The sequence below is a fragment of the Physcomitrium patens genome, chromosome 20 (genome assembly GCF_059467195.1).
Source record: "Physcomitrium patens ecotype Gransden chromosome 20, ASM5946719v1, whole genome shotgun sequence".
NCBI classification, from domain to species: domain Eukaryota; kingdom Viridiplantae; phylum Streptophyta; class Bryopsida; order Funariales; family Funariaceae; genus Physcomitrium; species Physcomitrium patens.
The window spans coordinates 16,702,021-16,726,194 of NC_143429.1; the positions used below are offsets into that span (position 1 = coordinate 16,702,021).

Sequence of the window (24,174 nt, forward strand, 5' to 3'; positions counted from 1 at the left end):
AGGGCAATAAAACTGTTACCACTTCATCACCTTTCATCATACCCTGTGAATCTCATAAGAGTATCAAAACACTTCATGTTTCAATCAAAAGCAGCAGACAACAGCTGCAAATACAAAATAAAGAATCTGTACATAAAAGTTCACCCTATGTTAACATGCTGAACGTGGAATTAGCTCTATCAAACCAATCGTTTTTCTACTGCATGTGCGTTGATATCACCACCGTATGATGGGCTTGTGTTAAGCCACAATAGACTACGATTGAATCCTTCTCAACGATAAACCTGGAGAATGAAACGGCAACGTTAGAAAATTCTAAAACATAATCATGCAGCACTTTCACTCATTCAAACAGAAAGCACAGTCAAATAAAGTCGCTAAAGAAAAATTCAACTTCTTTTGCTCGAACAAAATCTACGAATCTCATAGTAAAAAGTCTATACACAAAAGTTCTCCATAATCCACTAAATTTGTGTGAAGTTGGCCAACAAACGGAGGCCAAATAAACAACCCTCGCCCTTAATGGAATATGAAATGCCAAACAAAAAGCAACAATCAACATGAACCACATGAAAGCGGTCAACCAAAAGACGAGAAAAAACTCACCTAAGTTGGTAAGAACATATTCCAGCTGAACGCCCGCAACCGTAATCTGCGCTTGAAATACCCGGATCTCTTTCTAAAGAGTCAACTACCTACCGAACATGCCTTTGAATGGAGGCGAAGAACCCTGCTTTCTTGGGGTATTGAAACTCCAAAGAAAACACTACAAGAGCTCCATCGTGGGTACCCACAAGAAAGCAGTCTTCTGGAGTAACTGTAAGAGAAGTGACCGCCACTCCTGCTCCTTCATACCGGCGCACAACTTCCAGAGTTTGAAGTTTGAAAACCAACACCTGACCCTGATCTCCCCCACATACTAGAAAGTGTCCGCAGTGGCTAATGTCCATGCAGTTCAGACGACCTTTAACGTCGACTGATGCTAACCACTTCCCATTGATGGAGCAAACATGGAGGCTCAGGTCTCCGTGGGAGTAAACAACTACTAGCCCATGTTGTGAAACCTTGAGGTTTGTAACAGGACATCTGTTGGGATGCCTAATAGACCTTACATACCTGCCGGTCCGCAACGTGTGAAATATGCATGTGGAATCCTTTGAGCCACTAACAACAATATCCAACTCCACTCTAACAGCCACAGATGTAATAGCATCATCATGTCCACACAGAACATGTCGTGGTTTGTCGGATATCACCACAGTGTCGGATTTCCGATGCTTTTCCGTCAAAGTGTCTTTAATACTTCCTAGCCTCCTGGTACTAACTGTCGTGTGTTCAATATCCCAAACCATCACAGTTGTATCTCGACTGCCAGTAACAACCACACTTCCATCGACAGCCACTGCGAAGCCAGAACAATAACGTAAGAGAGATTATAGAGAGTATCTGCGAAAGTATGAAAAAACATAAACACAACCTTTCTATGATGCATGATAAACTAGGACAGTCCAAAAGAACAAAAATGAGTATGACAGTAATAGTAAAGAATCTTCTAGATTCAAAAATCTGACGCCGCCAACTACATTAAAAAGAAAGGCTACAACATTCAAAGAGAAGAACTAAGTGTAGGAGATTAGTTGGCAGCGTGAAGCATCGGATGCGAAACCTGACAAAGAAGTTACGACATCTTTATGTTGGCTGTTACTTTGAACCAAATCTCCTCCATCCAAAGAAATGACCTTGAAGCTATTGTCCCAATGACCACAGGTCAACAGGAAAGATGAGGAACGCACTAAGAGCGTTCCAAAGCAGCAAGAGCTCAATGAAACGTCGTCAACAATTGGACCATAGATTTTCCGGCTCAAAACAACCTCTTGGCTAATCCCGAAATATGAATCCTGCCATAAATTGAAAAGGTCATTAAACAAATAAAGCCAAGATTTTTTTTTTGAAGTGGAAATTATAGGAAAAATCCGCGTTTAATAACGACATTAAAAAAAAAAAAAAAAAAAAAAAAAAAAAAAAAAAAAAAAAAAAAAAAAAAAAAAAAAAAAATCATGCGGATGAAATAAAATGTACCTGAGAAGAGGAGAAAGTGAAATTCTGTAATGCAGGTGTGATCCATGTCCGCACAACCACAGAGAGGCTTTTATTGATAGTTACCACCAACCCATCAATGAGTCCAACAAATACCACTTTAGTCACTTTCTGTCCAGGAGATGGAGACGGTGCTGGAATAGTGGATGTCATCGTGATGGAAGCAGGCGCATAATAGAGAGGTCGTGCAATTGGCTGTGCTGGACCTCTTCTTGGATGCTTCTTTTTGAAAAGTTGTATGGGGGTTTGACCAAAACCTGCAATTTGATCCTCAATAGCAGTTCTCTCCGTGCAGTCTTCCATAGCGTCCAGATCTACAGCTCCTTCGTATGTCAAATGGTAGAACACATTTGCAGCCTACATACAGCAATGTATGCATAAGTACCATAGCATACCAATTGGCTTTGCAAATGCGCTTATAAACTAGAGAATGATCAAAATAAATAAATAGAAGGGAAGGAATCTGGTTTACTACTTACTTCTACAGCAGGGCGACCTCGCTGTTTGTAGCCGAACATGAGGTCAATCCACTCATGGATATGGTCACTAACATACTCACTCTCCAGAGCTTCCCTATTAAGTTGAATGAAAAGTTCAGGTGATCTCTGTATCATAACAAAATCACAAATCACCACAAATTACATGTCCAGAATCCTCCTTTTGAAAAGTAACAGACAGAAGCATAAGTGACACGATGAGTGGCAATTTAAGCTGCTGAGAAAAAAAGCCCCAGTGCGTCACGTGAAACACATCACCACATTAAACAAGAGCAACATGTTACGTATACGCACCTTCGCCCAAGGTGGCAAGACAATATCACCTAGAGCCTCCCCATCTTGTTTTACACCAAGATAATACCCGTTACTGTTGACCAGAAATTCTGGCAAATAAAAGAACTCGGGTACTAGTTCTTTAACGTCACCGGAGTTGGTGAGACAATTCTGAAAGGCGCTTTCTACACTATGAAAAAGACGGTCTGCATGATCCAGCTTGCCCCCCTGCCAAATGGAACTGGATTAGTTGCACTATTTCATGCGGAACTGAAACTCTTAACTAAAAGCAACTCTAGATTAGAATCTTTCTATATTCAAACCATGTACCCACCAAAAACAATATCAAACCACAAAATTTAATTTTAAAGACTGCAGATTACAACACGATTCCCCAGCGAAAACGCTGAGCAATCATGACCACAGCTAAATGGAAGTAGTCCCCAGAATATGACATTCTAGAACTGATATGATTTTTCGTCTGTAGAATGTACCTGTAGCTGCCGATGAAGTAGAGTAAAAGGCTCAAGACGAAGAAGGTAGAACAATACAATTCCCATACTTGAATAATGGGATCCATAGTAGAAGCTGCATTCAATTAGAAGTTAAAGATCAGCATTGTAAGTGACATCCACTCGGTAAATTAAAGATCATCCACGGTGCGTGGCACTTATTACAGATACTGAAGCCTGAATACTTGTAACCAAGTTAAAACAGGAATTCCCATAAACCTGGAGAAGAAGACACCCAGAGAGCATAGCATTAACAGCAACAAAGACTAACAGTTACCTTGGAATATCAGGGTCGGTAAAATTTTGAAATCGCTCTTCAAATAGCTGCAAAATAGAACGATCGTGACATTACACAACAAGCACACAAACGCAACAGGGCACTCCTATTTCAAAATATCATTTTAATGTGTTTCAAAACTATGTGGATTTTAAACTCAAAATTGAAAGTTACCTCAAACCGTTTTTGGTTCAATGCACCAACTGGTTTGGACAAATCTCGGAATGACGCATGATCACTTAGATCTAACTTTTCTGATGTATAGTCTGACAGAATCCAAGGGAAAACTGGATACTGGGTCATGTCATTGTAAGATCTCCCTGCTAGAGTGTTCAGAGTCACGAGATAGTCGAAGTTGCTCATCTCTCGACGTCGCCATTGCTTCCTTGCATCCTCAGCAAGTTCGCAAGCCTTCCTTCTATCAATGTAATCAATAATGTGCTCTTTCCCTCTTGTTGATTTCCCAGACCCTCGACCATTGTGAAGATCTACTATCATCACGCCGATGTCCTTGGCCAGCCTCTGATTAGGAAAATTAAAAAACACAGGAGGGATAGAGCTGCTAAAGAAGATTTCAAGGGCACTGTACTGCAGAAGATATCGAGTTGAATGAACGGCCTTGACCTGAAAGATAATCGAGCACACAATTTTAGTACAGAAAAACATCGCCCCGAATTGATATTAATAACTGATTGATAGAGGTTAACCAGATTGTTTCATCTGAGATCATTCTGGTCTCATGGATGGCGGGTGAAGAAAATACCCTATACTATGGTGAACAGAAAACTTCATTACTAAATCATGCCTTACCTGAGACAAGTCCCAGCGGCTGTGCCGCTTGATGCCCTTCACTAAGCCTCCCTGCATTGGGTCTAGACGTTCCATGGCATTACCTCTATCAACCTCTGATCCATCAAGGAAGTCTCTCCGTCCGCTCATCTTAGATTTGTTGAACCCTTTTTCCATTGTGACAGCATCAGGATAATTCAATCCACCTGCGTTATTAAATACCGATCGTCCACCGGTGCCCTCAACAATGAACTCGCCATAGAAGTGAAGGCTGGACTGCATGACCTCCAATCGTCCAGCCACTTTCCTCTTAGCAGACACCATAATACAAGACACAGATAGCAAAACCTGCATATAAAAGCATTTGTAAGTTATCAGAACAAAACGAAGTACCACAAGTGGTTTTCCGTCGAGTGCCCCATATGAAGCGCAATTTGCATGCATTACCATTGGTAGAACAAAAAAATCACAATCACGGGAAAGTAAACAATCCAATCGAGGAAGAACACAAGAATTAGCACAAGGGCCTAAAAAAACACGACATCGACCGCGTTAAAGATGACCAGAAATATGATTCAATGACCAGTTTCGTAACAAATATGTTAGGAGGAATATAGAAACAACACACCTCCTCCTCTCCGGCTTCCTCTGGCAGAGCAACCTGTACATGCTCCTGCAGAGTGCCACCCTCCTCTGTTACACCAGCAGCAACACCTGTCTCTTCAGACCGACGAGAACTATCAACATCTGCTTCGGCAGGGGTAACCTCCACATCGTTTGACTTCAGCTGATTATCTTCACCTGCAGGGCAACATAAACCACCATACATAAGCAAGTTGCACTATGCCTAATAAAAAGCACACCAAATTATAAAATGCTATTAAGATAAAAACAAAAGTTTGTGCTCACGGATAGAGAGCTGAAGATGAGCGAGTTCAAGTATGACAATGCATACATCTTTCTACTAGAAACACTCCGCAAGTCAACGTTGCGGACTACTCTCATACTGAAAACACGAATGTAATGATATGTTTCTCTTAAAATGATAGAGTAAATAAAAATATCGTATCTCTGCTCAGCAAAGCGATGCAACAGATGTCACTAACCATCCGATAAGCTTTCTTCCGTCACTCCTCGCATGCCTTTAAGCAGAAACTGTCTCACTCCTCCCATGAGGAGCTCCACAGAACTCCCTCGTTCATTCACAAGATCCACTGGGGGACCTTTAGAGATGCTGGTAGCAGGATGCAAGTATTCTTTGTTGAAGTGGTAATTTCTTCTAAGCTTCAACCTTCGCCTAACAGGATCCTCCATTTTATCTAACTTCCAGTGAAGAGTGACATCATTAGGGAAGGGAACAGTTGACCATGGACCTCTCTCATCTGTCAAGTAGCGGAACATATGACACCATTGCTCCTGCAAGATCGTATATATCTAAAGTCAGTATGAACTGTGTAAAACATGATACTGTAGGTCACTAATTTGCGGAAAGATTACATTTGGTCAAACAGGTTACCCATGCATATGAAAAAAAACAAAACCAACCAGGCAAACGAAACCACATACAAAATACCTTCCAACGACCACAATTCCAAATCTTATCACTAAAAAATACATAGCTAGTGAAAACGTTAGATGGGTATTCAATCAAATACAATTCTAATTTTGTGAATGAATTCATGACTTTCATTAAATACTTATCAACAGAAACAGAGGTGGACATAAGGCAGGAATAATGCAAATACACTTCCCTACCTCAAAAATAATCACAAGAACAAGCATTTTCCAGAAAACTGACTTACAGATATAGCTTGCTGCTCTTCATCATAGGCCAACTGAGCCGCAGTCTGGCGACACCGGTCCACTGAACAGATAGTACCTAAAGCCACGTGACTCTGGTCCTCTAATGCAGTCTTCTGTTGTGACTCGGCAAGATTTGCATCATCCAGCTCACTTAGTAATGCTTCAACATCTTGAATCCTCTGAGACGTGGTACTCTTCAGATGCTTCGCCTCTTCAATAACCTGTTAGAGTCCAAAATAAATTAATAAATTATTATTTTATAAAACCTATTTCAGAAGCTGAAATTAACAATACATTAAAAAATACCTTACGTGTAAGTAACAAAACTATATACATCTCTGAAACATGGCAAAGCTAATGACAGTAAATACCGCAGCAACAACCCTCTCTCGCTGAAGCAGGCTCTGCACAGAGGAGTCAGATTCTAATTTCTTCTCTTTTTCAACCATGCTCGTAGCTAGCATAGACTTTCCAATTTCTATGGATTCTTGGATTAGCTTAGAGATGACATGAACTCGAGCGCCATCATCCATATTTCCAATCTGCTCTCTCGCATCTAGGAGTGTCCTGTAATGCCATCATATAGCAATTGACATCAACTCATTGGAACGTAGATAAATAAGCGAGCTGCAATGATTAAATTACAAAATATACCATTGTTTCTAATCCTGACAACCCAAAAAATCCTCAACGATAAAATCATGAACATATTCAGTAAAAAGTAGAGAATTACCATAAGAAGAGTTGCAACCGGTTCTTGTTCTGTTCAACTTCGGAGGATACAAAGGATGGGAGAAGAGCCAGAAAATGTTCAACACAGCGTGTGGCCGAATGCAAATCCGCGTTGTAGAGATAAAGCACAACAAGTCTGAAAACAATTCGAGGGCATCTTTCGCTCCTCAGTCGAAACACTTTGTCTACAAGCTTGTTCGGAGGATTCATACCAACAGCTCCCAATCCACTTGACACTACAGCAGCTGCCATTTCTGCAGCGGGGATATTCAGTGACTCTACAAGCCCCCGAGCTCTTTGTCCCAGAGTTGGGCCAGACACGCCTGTCTGATAAATATTTCCGCTTCCTGCTCCTCGGCCATTCATAGTGATTAAGAGGCTCCAGACTTTATCATACAACCGCCAGCACTGAAACTTGTCATGAACGTCAATGCGCTCCCCCGAGGGTGTTCGAAAACGCCAACGTGATACTCCAATAGATCCTTTCCTGTAACATCAGTTCAAAAAATATGAAGCAAGCAGGGTGCAAATCGAATAAAACCAAATAATAAGCATTCACTAGACCACTGTCACTACCACTAAAAATACAGTCATAATATTCAACTTCTGGTTTCAAAACCACGAGATTTAAATAAAGTCATTCCATTATCCAAAACTTAAATACATCACAAAGGTCAAGAACAAATCACCTGACAAGCTTTGTACTCTCCCAATCGTCTTCAGAAAATTTTCCAGATATCTTGAAAGGAGAAAGACCCGAGTCAACATTATCACCTGACAAAAGGCCATTGTCTTCTACATTTGCAGATCCGGGAGCAAATGACTGGAGGAGAAGAATACCACCCACGAAGACAGCAAGCATGAGAAATTAATGTCAACACCACGACACGGTAGAGCAAATAATAATATCATACGTTTTTCAAGACAGAAATCACTACTAAAATTAGTCCTCGTAAACTCGCAATCAAGAGCTAATAGTCCTGTCAAGGTTTGAAGTGCGTACAAAGCTAAACACAAAGGACAAGTTGAATCGCCTCTCTAAGAAATACAAACTTTCAGGCAAAGTCATGAAAACTGCTTGAATACGGTACGACTGATAAACAGCATGTTCAAAATGGATAATGATGATGATGATGATAGCAATAATTAAATATAACAATAATAATCATGATAATCTGATCTAAGATGGGCCGAAGCGTACAGGAAGCAGATCGAAAGCTTCGCCTAAAATCAACTCGTCCACAAGCGAAAGAAGATACAGAGCATTGTCTCGGCAGGGTTGTGTAAAAAGAGATGCCTGCAAAGGCAACCCTTGTACAATGGCCTCCACAAGATCCCCAAGCAGTACGTGCAACGTGTGGAATTCAGATAGTTGACCCTGCAAATCACAATCATTATGAGGGTGCGGTGCATCAGAGCTATTATCTTGCATTCTCAATCACTCGAAGCTACTCAAAATAGTACAAGATTAGTAACCGGATTAGCAATATCAGCTCTACATCAACATGACTTCCACTGCTGCTTTAATTGCAGATATAAATACGGTTGAGAACAACGTCCAAATGCTTCAATTCGAAACAGAAGATCACCTATAACATCAGCAGCCTTTAAAAACTGAAAGATATGTAGAAGCATCTGTGATTTGTCGGTTAACAAACTTGAAGTGATGAAATCGCGACAAGTTCACATTGCTGCTAAAATCGTCCTGTAATGTAAATCAACCAAGGACAAAAAATAAAATAAAGGGAGATGCCATATCCAATAGAAAGTTCGGATAGACCCAGGTGCAGTCTTACCTCCTTCGCCAGCATGTGAACAAAATTGCATGTTCTCTCCACGTGCAACCATCCATTACGAGAAGTGCAGATGCAATAGACATGAAATGCTCGAAAGAGTTTCCGCATGAGAGCCTCCTCTGGGCCCAAAAGCCAAACCGACACTTCTGCGGAATCCCCCAAAGTACTCCTGCTGCGTTTCAAAGAAGCTGCAAGTGCAGCCAAAAGCCAACCTTGCCAAGCTGGCTCCTGCAGAGATGTTGAAAATTAATTTAACCAAATTTGCTGAGAATCAAAGCAAGTAACTATACACGCTTCACAATATTCACATATTTTACATATCAAAAGGAGAATTTCAGAACTAAAGCCGTGAGGCCTTCAATTGATACTCAGAGTTAGAAAAAAACTGAACTAAAACAGTGTCAAATCGCAAAGAAACTCCAAAACTACTTGCTTTTAACACCAAATTAAATGTAAAACAAAAACCAGAGATCAAGATTAGAATCAAACCAGGGTCAGTGCCTCGCTATTCAATGGGTTCGCCTCAAGCAAGCCAAGCGTATCCTTCAAAATTTCCAACCTCAGCATCGAATCTTCCGAATTTGCAAGTACCCTGAATAGGATCCTCAAAACTTGAGGAAGCACAAATGCACCTACTCTTTCACCAGGTTTTTCAGGAACGCGAAAGAAATTCGAAATCTGGGTTGTTAACTTCGCGCGACTGAGACTCTTCGCCGCCACAGGGTTAGCTTGTTCATTAATCGAACCCTCCTGGGGGAGCTGCACATAAGACGACGAGGGTAACGTGTAATGCAAAACTCAGACTGACAACACATGCAAAGAAGAAACTACATGACGAGAGTCACACGGTATAATTGTCACATGAAATACACCAACTGATATCATTCTTAAAACCTTTAGTAAATCCAAATGAAGTGCCAAGAGAAGGTTACAAAACAGAACACTGCAGAGATTCTAAGCCTGAAACATGAACTTGGCAATTTGCGAAGTATCAATATGGAAATGAGAAAAATAGAAATTACCTGCTTTGGACCCGCTTCCCCCAACAAAATATCGAACAGAGTGGCACGTACAGCGTCGGTGAAAGGAAATGTTGTCACACTTTCAATCATAACTGAGAAAACGTGGTTAACTTTGATCTTTTCAACACGTTGAAACTCGGCAGTCGCTTTTGAAGTACCCAAAAACGAACTGCCAGCACCTTTTTTTTCAAACATTGCTACTATCAGCACTCCAATTAGGCGGAATGCTAACAGCCGGATGTCCTCTTGGGGCCTAAGAAATATTGTCAAACCCATTTCCTCAGGTCAACGAGATAAACTATAAAATCTAACTCATGAATACATACAGCTTTTTGAATAGCAACATCTCAAGGACCTTACAGTCTTAAAAAAGAACTTGAATTCCCTTATTAACAATCTATTCTACTCATCCGACAGAAAGCGCTGAAGTGCTATGTCACCAATCATGCCAAAGATGAACACTTTGCGGAAACATCCGATCTTTGATTTATACTCACATGTATGTATATATATGTATGTAAGTGTATATATATATATAAAACGAGAGAGAGAGAGAGAGAGAGAGAGAGAGATGTTTATATTGGCTCCCGGTGAGGTTTCTCGAGTAGTCGGTTAAGATCTCAACATCAAAAACGATCAACAGCCACTTTAGGTACCGTATTGCTCACCTTGTAAAACTTAGTACAAAATCTAACTGGGAATAAAAGAAAAGCGGTCCAGACAAGCAGATCAGTGAAAACAGTATTGGTTGTCTCCACATACCTTCGAATAAGATTTAGGAGGATTGTTATTCCACCAAGCGAATTCACATGTTCGATGAAGGATGCAACAAAAGACTTCTGAGTCAATAGGCTCAACACCATGAAAAGCACATCCTTGACGCAAATATCATCTTCACTAGCCTCCAGAAAGGCAACCAATGCTTTAATATCAACTAAAGATGCTTTCTCCCTGCAGGAGATTCGTCCAAACAACCGTGTAACAAGTCAAAGGCCAATAGTAGAGCAAAACACACAAGAATATTTTTCAACGAAACACCCCAAATGCACGCACACATTAAAAAAATCATAATTTGATTCTTCACGTGCTAGTAAAATTCTCATTATAGTTGCATTCGTACGATTTCGCAAGTTTAAAATCCAAAATAAATAAATAAAAATAAAAATAAAAAATCCAACACCTCAAAACAGCACACTAAGTCGCATTAATACGAACGAAAAACTTGGTCCGAAAGTATTTTTACTGGTTGTATCTTCCAATACCTTAAGCCACCCTCGGCAAGAATCAGAACAAGCTGCCTTAATTCACTGATTTCCGACCGGTTGGGCCGCTCCCCGATTACAGCCTTAGTGACTGGATGAAGCAATGGCTTCGTGCCTAAAGCTTTACGTTTTGGTTTATCCCAATAAAACTGACGAAGCATGTCAAGAACCCGAGGAAGCCCACAGACACTTCGTAAGAGGCTACCGTCTTTCTTGAAATAGTTGATTAAGGAAACATACAGCTCGCGATGCACAATCAACGGAGTGAAAATCCAAATGTGCGGATTAAAATACAATTTAACCAAAGCTTCCTTAACCAAAGCACTAGCCAGAGAGGCACCTGTAAGTGCAAACAATATATTGTCAAGCATTTGTAATATACCACCACAATAGATTGAAACAGACTACATACTCCCAAGAACGTGGAAAGAATTCTTAATGTGTTCTTTGAACCTACCAAAGAGATGACAATTGACACCGGGACTTACCACTTCCTTTGGCAACTGTAGTGACAAGTCGCTCCAAAGCCGCTACCACGTCCACCGTAAGATGCTGGGGAGACACTGACTGAAGCAAAAAGCCCAGTATTGACATACCAGACATGTTGCGCATGTACTGCTGATTGGCTAAATTACCATCAAGGACAGCAGTAAGCAGGTCTATGACCTCAACTGCAACATGACTGTCAATAGGGTAGCCCTCCACGTACTTCTGGTCAGACGTGTTTCCCATTACATCAGAGGCTGTACATACTGGTTGATCTAACTGAGTTAAAAGAGGGAAAAACACCCCAATGCCACCTACACACTGCACACTGTCTTGGACCAAGTGGCGATAGCAGAGAAGAGTCCCAGACATTATGGTTGCATCATATAGAATTGGGTCTGGTGAGTACTCAAGCACTGGCGAGATATCAAAGAGAGCTCGCCCTGAGCTTGCCTGAAAACATCCCAGAGCAAAAACAATTAATAATCGTATCGTATGAACAGAAACAACGCCTACATGTTTTCATCTAACTTGTGACAAAATATAGTCATCATCATAATTTGAGTAACCACCATAAATTCCAACGTAACGGAGAACTTGTATCAGATTCCAGAAATGAATACAAATATAACTTGGTACAACTCCGACGTACTCCACAATATTAAAGATTACAAGATGAACATATGTACCTGGGCATTATACCCAAAAACCATCTTGAAAGCCAAACCATCTTTATCATTAATGATGCTGTCAGTGGAGATGTTCTCTGGCACATAACCAACTTCACTAGGAAGGAAAGAATACATATAATCAGGTCCAAGAGAGAAAACTCCCATTGCTTGCTCGGCAGACATGGCATCGTCAAACAAATATAACGGACCTAATTGCCCACAAAATGGAGCAGAAAATCCTCCTGAAATTTTGTTAAAACCAATTACATCAACTGTTGTGATTGGAGCACTCGCTCCTATTGTACACCTTGTCAACATCTCGCCAACTTTTGGGTATCTGCACAGAAGTTCACAATGGTGTGGAATTAAATATAATTGTAATGTACAAACTAGTAATAGACAGCTTGTGATATGCAAACTTGTCGTACATTAGAAGACATATCAAAGTCGCAACATTCTGTGGTAACTCATGAGCCCGAACCCTTGAAATACAACTTGGCCTACAACGTAACATACTTTTTAAGAGCAAAGTTTATTGCAAAAAGTCGGCACAGTACAGAGCACAGATTGACTAAGCAAAAAGGAACAAGACCCCAGCACAATGCAACAAACGAGAAGTCGGACAAGCATATACGACGTGATTCTTGAGCAAATAGATATTTCTCATTAAAAAAACACTAAAACCATTATAAAAGCAACAAGCAGGCAGGGAAGCTGACCTGAATCTGTCACTCGCGACTAGCTCACCATCAATGTATACTTTGATAGTATTTCCACCACTAAGAGCTCTTTGAGTGTTGTGCGTCACACATATATGATACCACCGTTTCGTTTGCAATTGAACCTTTAATGAGGTGATTTGCCGTTTATTGCTGATGCTCTGTAAACAAAATAGCTCGTACCTTAGATCCTCAACCAAACTCAATACACTAGAAAAGATCCAACCATATCCATGTCGAATCCATAGCACATGTGCAACTGCAAAGGCAGATAAAACTAATCACACAAGAACATGCATTGAGGCCAATACGGACTACGGAAAACATTACATCCAAAAAGAAGGGCACTAATTACCTCCACCACAAACTGCTCACTAGAAATAGTTGCAGAACAGCCTTTTCCATTCTCTGAAAGGAAACTGAAAAGACCCATCATGCCTTCTGGTGCTTTTGGTGAGCTCCCAGCTGGAAAGCTCTCCACTCGGGCCCAAGCACAAAAGCTAAACCCTCGATTGGATGGCCATCTCAAAGGCGATGTAACAACAATACCCTGGAACAATGTAGCATTTTTAATAAGTCATACACCAAGGGATCGAATGTTGTTTTTTATGTTTCAAAGAATGAAGCTATGAACACATATGTTAGAGCGAAGGAAAGCTGTATTGCACAGTATTAGCTCCAGATTCAAGGAGTAATATACATCAAAAAGAACCACCCAAAAGATCTAGATCAGTTTACACATACAAAAATAGAACGAACAGACAAAGTCAAAAACATTTAGCCAATAATACAGATGACACTAGAAGTTAGAACATAGCCAAAAGATTAGAGAATGTCCGCTAGAACTCTACAGTAGAATATCATTGTAACAAAGACCCATCTAAATACAAGCATGTAAAAAAAATGCATACACTGTTCATCCCGCTGTTCAACGCAACAAAATGACAACTAGTGCTGACAAATAACAGAAACAGCTAAGAAATAAAACGAGTAATGGCAATGGATGTCAACACAACTTCAGCTGTTACTGGGTGATAACGCTAGGATACGTGATTGCATCTAAAAGTGGTTGTGGAATAAGAGCAAGCAGGAGAGTTCGACTGCAGGTGAAAGTTACTCACAGAATCTCGACCACTCAAATCAAAAAAAACAGCCGGACCCTGCTCTTTGAGCATGCCTTGAAATATCTGCAACAACAAGGTGCCATGACGAGGGCGTAATCCATCTTTGCTACTCCGCAAGAGAGCAAAAATGCTGCGCATATCTTTCCCACTTATACTATGGCCCCCAATCATTTGCATTAGGCGGCCAAACTTCACTATCAAAGCTACGTCCGTCTCTTTAGCAAACCACTCCAAGAGCAAAGACAACAATCCTGCTCGAACACAAGCAGCTCGATTTGCAGTCGACTCCTCAAGCAAAAGTTGAAAAGTATCCAGACCATTCACTCGATCTTGTTCATTGCACTGCAACAAGTAGCAATATAAGTGCGTCAACTCTAGCAGTAGCATCAGCTATTAATTGTTATGTTGCCCTCAGGAAAGTGCACCTGATTCTTGATACACTGCATGTGTAGTATATGTTACAACACAACATCTTGTGAAGAAGTAAGAATGTTAAACTTGTGTTTCGGCAAAAAACATTCAATATGAAATGACACAATCGTAATTTCAAAAATATAAACCTTCGGGAGTTACTCTTGAATATCTAAGTCTGCAGATAATAGACACAGGTATCACAACTAAAAGGCTGTAGAATTATTCCCACTTACACGTTGCAGAATGCTGAAGTAGAGCAGCACAACGTCCTCATTCTGTAACAAAAAACAAATTGCGGCCGGATAAATATTGCGCAGAGGTATAAAACGATTCTAAACCGAAAAAAAGCACATAATATTGGGCAAAAGTTGATAAAAAAAAGTTTCAAAACTGCCATAAATCTGCAACGACCTAATTTCAGATAACAAAATCGGAATAAATGCGGAATATTTGAACAGAAAGACATAAATCCTAAAATGTGTTTACCTGAATAAGCATGTTACTTGGGTCGAAGCTACCATCAACCAGCATACCCAACAGCGAAAGAAGTAGTTCACGGCTCGGCTTGCCGTTGTGCAGTTCAATGAGAACAAATTCCAGAGTCTTATACCCAGCACCCACAATACTTCTAAATGATGCCTGTGAGAATTTCAGGACCACGATAAGACATCGCGTGTGCAGTTCATCCATTCATCTTCTATTATCAAGATTAAACTTTCTTTTTAACCAATACATAAGTCAATAACCACATTTGAGATAAAATTCTCTGCAGAATACTGTGATTGACGAGACAGCATCGCAATAATGCCAATCAGACGAAGAGTACTCTCTAAAAAGGAGACCTGGTTAGAAATTAAAGGAACCTAAATACTTCCAAAAAGTGCATATAGTTAAACCATAGGTTCAAACAAAATTCATCAAGTTATAACTGGTTTAATGGACAGTAAACAAAACATAACTTGGATGCCTACAACAGATAGGTAAATTCACCTTAGAGGCTTCATTCCCTTGTAAAAGGCGAGTAAGTGTGAACAATACATCCAGGCTTAGCTGTGAACCAACTTCTGCTGGACGTTCTTCATTCAGAAGCGTGACTATGTGAACAAAGCACTCTCCATCCCGAAAGAGAGCTTGATAATGCTGTGCACATGTACATGGCAAGAAAAGATGACTTAGTTAAAAGCAAAACTAAATGCAATACGTTACATAGTCCTCAAACAGAACCTCTATCAAATTGCACTGTACTTACTGTACACATAATAAGTGTTTTCTAAAACATGGATTCATTCCAGATTACGGAAAAGGTTGTATTGATGCACAAATGTGCAAGAAATCGGATCAAAAACCCTTCACACAACGACCAAAAACCTTTTGAATCAAACACATTGATAAATTTTGGTGCATAACGAACTTACAGTTAAATCTGTCTCCAGCACTTCACGCATGCCACGTAGCAGGTCAAAAACGATGCTAATGTCAGTGCTCCGAGATTCAACCTGCGCTCGTGGTAAAGATTGCAAATACTTGAGACATAGCTCCAGTTTTGCATCTTGGTCCAGTTCACATGTTGGTGTCAACTGCACCCAAGAAAATAAATAATAAATAATAAGTAAACCAGAATCCAACAAAGAGTAAGCTCAAGTTACATGGCGACCGTGAATAACAATCCAACATACACAATCTTGACAAACATGCGCGTATACGTTATGAAAATACAGACTTCAGTGTATAAAGACCTTTCACCATCACTGTCAACATCAAGACCTAAAGCATCAAAAGACTACACATTTCATTTGAAAAGAGAAACCAGATGCAAACACAAGCAACAAATACATTCAAAACCTCAGAATATCGTGGTTTCTAGATTTCAATCAAAAGGACATGGGCAACAGTAGCAGCTTAAAGTAGGTCTTTTCAGAATGAAACACAGATATTAGAATAATGCGATCCCTTCGAAATATTGCAAACAATTTTCACGGCCTCTCACCTTCATCAACAGAAGTATGTGGTTAAGAGCAAAATCTCTTGTCGTAGTGTCCCACAATAGATTGAACAAAGCATCAATAGCTCTTGAGTTTCTAGAAGCGTCTACAACTGCTTCTTCACTGGCAGCTAAATACGATGAGAAAACAGTACATAGTGCGTCCATTGCCTCATGCCAAAGATCAGCACTACATGAATCCTCCAACCTGCTGTTCTCATTCCTTTCTGCCGAATCTTCTTTCAAAGCCTCTATTGATGCCTGTTGACATATTCATGTTAAAAGGCAAACAGAAAAACGCGTCTGCTGAGCGTACCATGCAAAAGCTAAAAGTTATGCTCGTTGCATGACCAACAAAGACCATCCAGCAGGGAACCCTATAAGAAGAACAAAAAGGAAGACTTGGATCGCCTAGTAACCTTGAAACAGAAGATATACCTTCTTCTGCTGTTCCATAACGTGCGTAATGATTGAGGTGGCGTTCAAAGTCCTTAATGATTTTATTGTAGGTTCTGGGGCTAGCTGAAGTACCCGGTGCAGACTCTTTGCCAGCATAGTCACAATCCTAGGAAGAAACGAACACTGCTGAAGGGCTTCCATAAGAGCACCGCATTCCGACTGTAAACGCAAACAGCAATTACATGTTAGTAACCCCACCAAATTGAAGTAAATCGTATCCACATCGCATCCATCGATGAGGCCACAATTTCATTCATAACCAAATAGTAATAGGTCGTACCCATGTGCTTAACCAATAAGTTTTTGGACTGTCTTCCACTACCTAACTTCGTACACAAACTATAAGAGTTAATCACCTAAATTTATTACAGCAAGCCAAAGGATTGTCAGATCAGTTTAACATACAATTGTCAATGCAGCAAAATTTAGTATCACTCAGACAAATTATTCCTCAAAAGTAAAAAAACATGTATACGAGGAAAACCCCTTTTCACTGGTAGAACACACGTGTTTAACACCCCTGAGTGCGTACCACTAACAAAATTATCATGAGAATAATTCTTTGAGCATGCAGCCCCTTTAAAAAGACAATATGTCCGGCCAATAATTACCAGATTGTCCGATAAGGCAGAGGTAGTTGCAGCCAATTCCAAAAAAGATATTACTTCCAAGCGCAATGGCTCTGTATCTGAAGACACATGGATTGACAGTACACATTCTCGAGGATTGAGATTCCCCGTACTAATATTCACATCTGAAGTTGAAGCTTTTTGTATCTTCGATGTAGATTGGGAATCATCACCGATTTTTGGACCGCTCTTTCTCTCTTTCTCAACAGATCTATTCAAATCCCCAAATCCGAAGTAGAAGAACCATTCGGAGAACACCAAGTCCCATACACCATCCTTGCGGAACAAGTTCACCACTGTCGGTGTACCCTCCAACATCTTCTTGAATACATGCAGAACATAATGTTGAAGTGTAGTTGACTGCAACCTGTGACCACTGGGAAATAAAAGTGGAAAATTGTGATGATTAGACCTCAAAGACAAAAGGCAATAATCCGCTAAAAATAGTACAGCAAATATGTAATCTCAGTGAAGACAACTGCTTTAAGAACAACGAAACTAAACAGTCCGATTACTAAAACTATTGCAAAAGAAACGAATCAAACCAACGATACTTAACTAGAGCAGCCACAAGTACTACTTCCGTAGCAATAATTACGATAATAGTAATCTAGCAGCATCACACAGAAGCAAATAAGTACATGAAGTAAAATAGACACACCTGAATAAGCCTCTATTGATCTGATTCAAGCTACCATCATGTCCTTGAAACACATCAATCAAGACATCAATAATAAAACGAGTAGCTAGCTCCCAATAAAGACTTGAATTACTGGCCCCATCTGGTCCTCCTTGCATTCCTGCTGCAAACTTCATTGCATCACCAACAGGAACCAAGACAGAACACAGAATCCGGCACAGATCAGCCACTCTCCAATTCCAGCTTCGCAAAGTAACACCTTCATAAATAAATTCATGGACATCTTCAGAACCCTGAAATCCTCCAGATGAAGAGGATTCCTTGTCACGAGGTGGAGTCGTTTGAATGCTTTTCTGGCTGCTTGGTGATACACTTGGTGACGTAGGAAAGGACACATGTGCCTCTTCTTTTGAATGAGAATGGGGTGAAAGGTTCATCCTTAATGACTTGTTGAAATTACCCTGAGAAGGTAGCTTTAGCTTCGGAGTTACATCTGGAATCGTAAAAGCTGCCCAACTGATCAGCTGAGCAAATTTTTGCACGCCACCATGATCTCGCATACTCTGCAGGCTTGTCGGATTTCGAAAGCTGATCGGAAAGCATAAAAGTTAAGGTCACCCAAAACAAAAAAAAAACAAAACAAAAGAGCGAGAGAGAGAGAGAGAGAGAGAGAGAGAGAGAGAGAAGAAGAAGAAGAAGAAGAAGAAGAAGAAGAAGAAGAAGAGACCCCCAAACCAATCTGAAGATGAAAGACCAAAAACTAACAATGTGAACGAAAGGAGAGGATACATCGCTTCCCTCAAGACCTGGAAAGATAAGAGTTGCAAATCAAATTCTATTGACGCTGTCTCAATAGAGGCCTTTGCATGCGAGGTGGCTGGCTCGCTAATGTTTCTTTCCCTTCTCACCACAACATTCGATGCCCCATCATCATCTACATCACCTTGCGGCGACAGACTTCCAAGCCCATCCAACAGAACCTGAAGACCTCCAATAACTCGAAAAAAATTCTGTGATCGAGTGTTTCCCACAAGCGTCTGTTTAAGTGAGTAAAGCACAAGCTGTTCAAGGGATGAATCTGATGGAACACCCTTCAGGCGCAATTTTCGAAGAACTTTTAACAGCTCTGTACAACAACAAAAATAGATTATATAAACCACACTAAAACGATCCCTGCTTGCCAAGCTAACATTGCCTCGATCCTCAAAACATGGTATACTTCAGAAGTTAGCAAGCTGTAGCAGGAAACGGATAATATAAGTACACTAGTTATATGAATAATGATCTGCTAAGAAAGCATCTGTCATCAAAGGACTACTTAGCATGACCTGAGATTCAAGATAAAAACGAAGACTGGAGGAGATTGCCATGATGATTGGATGAAGGGGAAATGAGAGGGGTGACATCAATAAGAGAGACAGTATTAAGGTTTCCTGACTTGACAAAACTTTGACAATCACTGAAATGTAAGACACGGAAAACTAAGCTAATCCCTCACTTATTATTCTTTGATACACCAGATTGAGCAAACAAGCAAGAGACTAGTGCCAAGCACAGAACATTAGCTTCCTCAATCATTTACTTGATAGCATAAAGGTACTAAATTTGCATAAATAAGGTCTAAAAGACACAGTTCATATAACTGGATAAACCTAATTTGTACGTGACAGGGAAACCTACAAGCTTCGTGAGGTGGAAAAGAATTCGTACCCACGAACCAATTCAGTCCGCCAGTCTCCATCAATGGAACTGTGCCGCTAGAAACTCCAGTTGCCTCGCGATTACTTCTATTCCCCGTGGTTTCCTGACCTTTCAAGGTTTGCCGAGAAATAGTAGTTTCTAGTCCAGTGTCGGTAGATGACCGTCTGTGCATACTCCGCCGACTTTTGCTTGAAAAGTCCGATGACTCACGAACTCTGCCACAAACCCTTACTTTTTTCAACGACAGGCAAAGGAGAGGAATTGATGTGCATAAATCAAATCTTCGCGATTGGAAAACTCGTGCGACAAAAACTCAATTGAACACTTCTTTCGACCAGCGTCATCTGATACAACCACCTAAGGGAGACCGCAGATTCAATATGAGCTACTATGCCACGCTGGGATACGTCAGAATTCCTCATTCTAATTTATCGTGTGAAAGAATTGCCTGTGAGATAATAAGTGATCCTATAGCCTCCTTTGGAAGATTTGAATGAATGGTCGAGAAAAATGAAACAAAAATTGTCTAACCTTGATTCATTGGTCGTAGAAGATTTGTCGTACTTGTCTTCCGAATCGATGTAATTCGCTACAATTGATACTATGTTACTGAGCAAAGTCTGCAGGAAGCTTAGTTGAGAAGTGACTGAATCTGGCGTATGGTCATCAGAGACGACCACACTTGCTACAACCTTCAATTGGACAACAGCAGCTGCGACCAACCATATCATAAAGTTATAAGTGAGCAAACTTAATCAGGAACTGGACTTCAAAAATTAACAAACGAAAGAGATACATCTGAACTAAACAATACAGGTGCCACGTCGTTCATTTGTAAGGAATATCATGAATGACCTAGCCTCACTCTTGGTGCACAAAATGTAATCCTTCAAAAAGTAACCAAACACGGTTTTAAATAATAAATAAATAAATGAAACCAGAACAAAACATTATCCCTCGTGAACAGGGAACATTGACGGCACAAGATCACATAAACATTCAACTAATAGGAACAATCGTTGACACAGTGAACATAAAGCTCACTGACCTTTCATCACGCCCATCAGAGACTGAAGACCACCAAAGTATGAAAATATTCTCTGGTTGTGCGGAGCTCGGGTCACTATATTCAAAGCTTGAGTAAGAAGTAGAAACATAGCCATGTCAGCCTCATTAAGCCACATATCCGAGCTGCCATCTGAATTCGTATTTACTGCATGAACGAAGGCAAGAAACAACAGCAATGAGCGAGGCAACATATATGTTCCCGGGAGTGTACTGCTGTAACTTTCGGTAAAATACAACTATAAATCTGGATCTTCAACAAAAACCATCTACTGTCAGAAGGGAGGTACAGAATGAGTTCCTTAAGAATGGACATGTCAAGACCCTCATTTAAGGGATTGCAATTGTTATTTTCCTTCTACGCTCCATCCATCCGCAGATACTTACATGCAGAAAAAATCTGAATAACAGCCTTCAGCTCTCGTATAAGTCCGACGATGACTTTCGTTGGATGTCCATGTATGCAACCTACGACTGTCTTGCTACTGTCCCCGTATATGCTACCCTCATTTCCAGCCGCTTGAACAAGTACTTCCCCACGACAAGGATCCTCGACAGGGGTCCAATCCGTGAATGTGCGAACAAAATTATCCAGAAAAGACTCTAGCGTTTTTTGCGTCTCTTCCTGAGATCCGAAGGCACGACAGCTGGATTAGTTTGGTATTTGCAGACAAATCACGACTGTTTACTTAATTAGAAATGTCATAAAACAACATTTGAGACGCCGACGATCGTCAAGTCTTCAATTTCACAATTCGAAACGTTAAATTGCGATCTATCACCTTGGATCAATGCAAAAGAGGTCCCTACTAAGAAGTACATGACAAGCAACCCCTAGTATAGAAGGAAAATCATGTGCACACGAGAACTAAATCAGATTCAGGACTTTTCCACTTTCACTCTATTCCACTCCACGAAAGTTGGTCTTCGAACTTAAAATTTAAGACCAAGTAAAAATCACAACATACCAGCCCCAGTGCCTCTTGGTAATCTTGCCACAACGATCCAAGGAAAGCTTCATCTCCCTCATTTCTGCACATCCGAGATAACAATTTAGAAAATAAAATTAACACAAAAGTTGCATCGAATGTTCGGCTGAAAACCATCCCAATAACGTTGTGTTGAACTGTAAGTTAAATTCCAGTTTCCGAATGAGAAAGCGAAGACAAACCTAAATTGAATATCAGGCCAAGAAGGCGCAGTCAATCTATCTCCTGCGCAGTCCCCGTCCCCACGAGAATGTCCTGGCGAGCTTCGGCGTAAAAATGCTGATACGCCTTTCACTAGATGCATTTTCCTCTACCACCCTTCCGTAGTGGAGCTACAAACCTGTAAAGATCGCACATCTTCGCATCAATAAACGTGAGTACAGACACGACCCGATTTCCACGCAATGAAACAAAAAATCGGATGGATTACCTCGATTAGATGAAAAAGAGTACTGCGATAGCGTATGTACGACACAAAAAATGCTCACCACAGACGTGTAACAGACGAAGAGGCGGAGGACCATTGGGGTAAGGTATAGGCTCAAGTGTGAGTCAAATTTTTAGCCCCAACGAATGAGTTTCGAGACCCTTCGACGAATCAACATTAGAAACTAAATGTACGTTTGAATTCGATGCACGTCCTTCCAACTTCTCTTTCCTTGCGTGCAATGCGATGCCAGCAACTTCAAATCAGAGCAGAAAAGTGACCAGCATTACCTCTATTCCACCCCTAATAATTTAGAAGCAACTAACGAAGGCTCTCGAGTCGCATCATAAAACCTTCGAGGGCACCCTTGAGTCTTATGAGCTCATCACTACTCAAGACCATCCGAGGACATGCGATGAGTGCACTAGAAATTCAAAATCTCGTGATAGTACCCAATTCAACGGATGTGGCGCATGAAATTCACAAGCTGCTTCCGATGCCAGAACAAAAACACTTAACAAATTCACGATCAACTGGCAAAACCTAAACATGGAGATAAGGCAAAAGAGACATCGCCACGAAAATTGACGATGATTGCGCCCCAGAGACAAATGTAAAGCGAGTACTGTCAAATCACAAAATCTGTGAATGATGGTCAACCAGGAAGATTTTAAATTACCAACAGGAACTAGTGGATCTTCGTCAGGCAACTTCCTCAATGGTGTTCATACATATACTGATGATTGCAATGATGAGACACAAAGACGTGGTGCGTAATACTCACAGTGCCATACACAGCCCAAGAAATGGAAAGTGAGAGGTCAAATGTTAAGGTGGAATTCCATCCGCCTCCGCCCCATCGATACTAGACTCCTGTTTAGCAGCTGCTGTTTGTGCCAGTATGAGCGCCAAAAGAACGAACCTGCGAGAAGGCCACTAATCATGCCTGCGTGAGGAAACTAAGGACTCCAGGGACGTGCCAACCCATTCATATGCTCCAGTTCGCTGGCGATGAATCAGCAGCACCAGCGCAAAAGCAGATCGAAGTGCGAAACCGACAGCAAGGCCCTGCCCAATCCTATATACTGTGAGGGTACATGAGCAAGAAAACCCTAAGAACAGGACAAGGCAGGATGCGGATCCGGCAGCGGTGGGATAAGCGAGATGATCAAGAGAAGGAGGAGGAGGAGGAGGAAGACGAGGGAGAGGGGGAGCTAGGTTTGCAAACGAACGGGGCAAGAGGAGGAGGAATGCGGGGATGGGATGGATGCAGGAGTGGCATGGGGTGGGGTGGGGGTAGAACGAGGAGGGGAAATGGAAGGGGGCTGGGTTGGGGCGTTGGGGAATAGTGGGTCTGCTCAAGTGTAAGTTCGCGATCGCAGGGGTGGGTGGAAGTGAAAGCAGGATGTCGGGCAACAGTGGCGACCGAAGTTCCTTATTTCGCTTGCAAGACAAGACAGGGTGGAACACAACCAAAGACGATGAGCACAGAGAGAGCAGCAGATGAACTTTCTGCTCCACTTCGTCTTCTTTTACAAACTCAGACTCACCCCCCCCCCCCCCTCTCTTCCGTCTATCTTAGTCTCCTCTACTCTTCTCATCGGCGTCCACGCTGGACAGACGTCCTCCGCTACAAAATCTTCCTCGCTCTCTCCAATCAGCATTCACTCTTTCCTAGTATTCACTCCAAACTCACAAATTTCACTGCTTTGACAGGCTAATTCAAGAACCATATCCACATGTGTGCTTAATTTATCATACACTTGACAAATGCTAGAAGGGACACTCATCTGAGAACAATGCCATTAC

General features: G+C 41.1%; 1 protein-coding gene across 2 annotated transcripts; it reads right to left on the minus strand.

Moving 5' to 3' along the window:
- Positions 1 to 57: 57 nt before the first annotated feature.
- Positions 58 to 23,605, minus strand: LOC112273431 (BEACH domain-containing protein B). 2 transcript variants are annotated; one of them, XM_024502211.3, is made up of 43 exons: positions 23,150 to 23,605; positions 22,121 to 22,278; positions 21,918 to 21,981; positions 21,337 to 21,574; positions 20,933 to 21,097; positions 20,416 to 20,596; positions 19,894 to 20,099; positions 18,973 to 19,309; positions 18,205 to 18,771; positions 17,526 to 17,919; positions 16,894 to 17,073; positions 16,462 to 16,716; positions 15,890 to 16,051; positions 15,465 to 15,614; positions 14,961 to 15,113; positions 14,708 to 14,749; positions 14,058 to 14,402; positions 13,292 to 13,486; positions 12,937 to 13,097; positions 12,236 to 12,554; positions 11,549 to 11,999; positions 11,061 to 11,400; positions 10,561 to 10,749; positions 9,799 to 10,051; positions 9,266 to 9,535; positions 8,777 to 9,004; positions 8,182 to 8,358; positions 7,670 to 7,803; positions 6,982 to 7,467; positions 6,620 to 6,815; positions 6,248 to 6,469; positions 5,552 to 5,861; positions 5,074 to 5,246; positions 4,467 to 4,793; positions 3,831 to 4,280; positions 3,657 to 3,703; positions 3,362 to 3,455; positions 2,889 to 3,095; positions 2,577 to 2,702; positions 2,080 to 2,454; positions 1,667 to 1,898; positions 607 to 1,402; positions 58 to 284 (listed from the first exon to the last, which is right to left on the minus strand). In XM_024502211.3, the coding sequence occupies exons 2-42, from the start codon at positions 22,240 to 22,242 to the stop codon at positions 696 to 698; spliced, it is 10,230 nt and encodes a 3,409-aa protein (XP_024357979.1). In that variant the 5' UTR covers positions 22,243 to 22,278; positions 23,150 to 23,605; the 3' UTR covers positions 58 to 284; positions 607 to 695. The 2 variants fall into 2 exon arrangements, with proteins under 2 accessions (XP_024357979.1, XP_024357981.1); XM_024502213.3 differs by lacking the exon at positions 23,150 to 23,605 and adding an exon at positions 22,427 to 22,546.
- Positions 23,606 to 24,174: the final 569 nt, after the last annotated feature.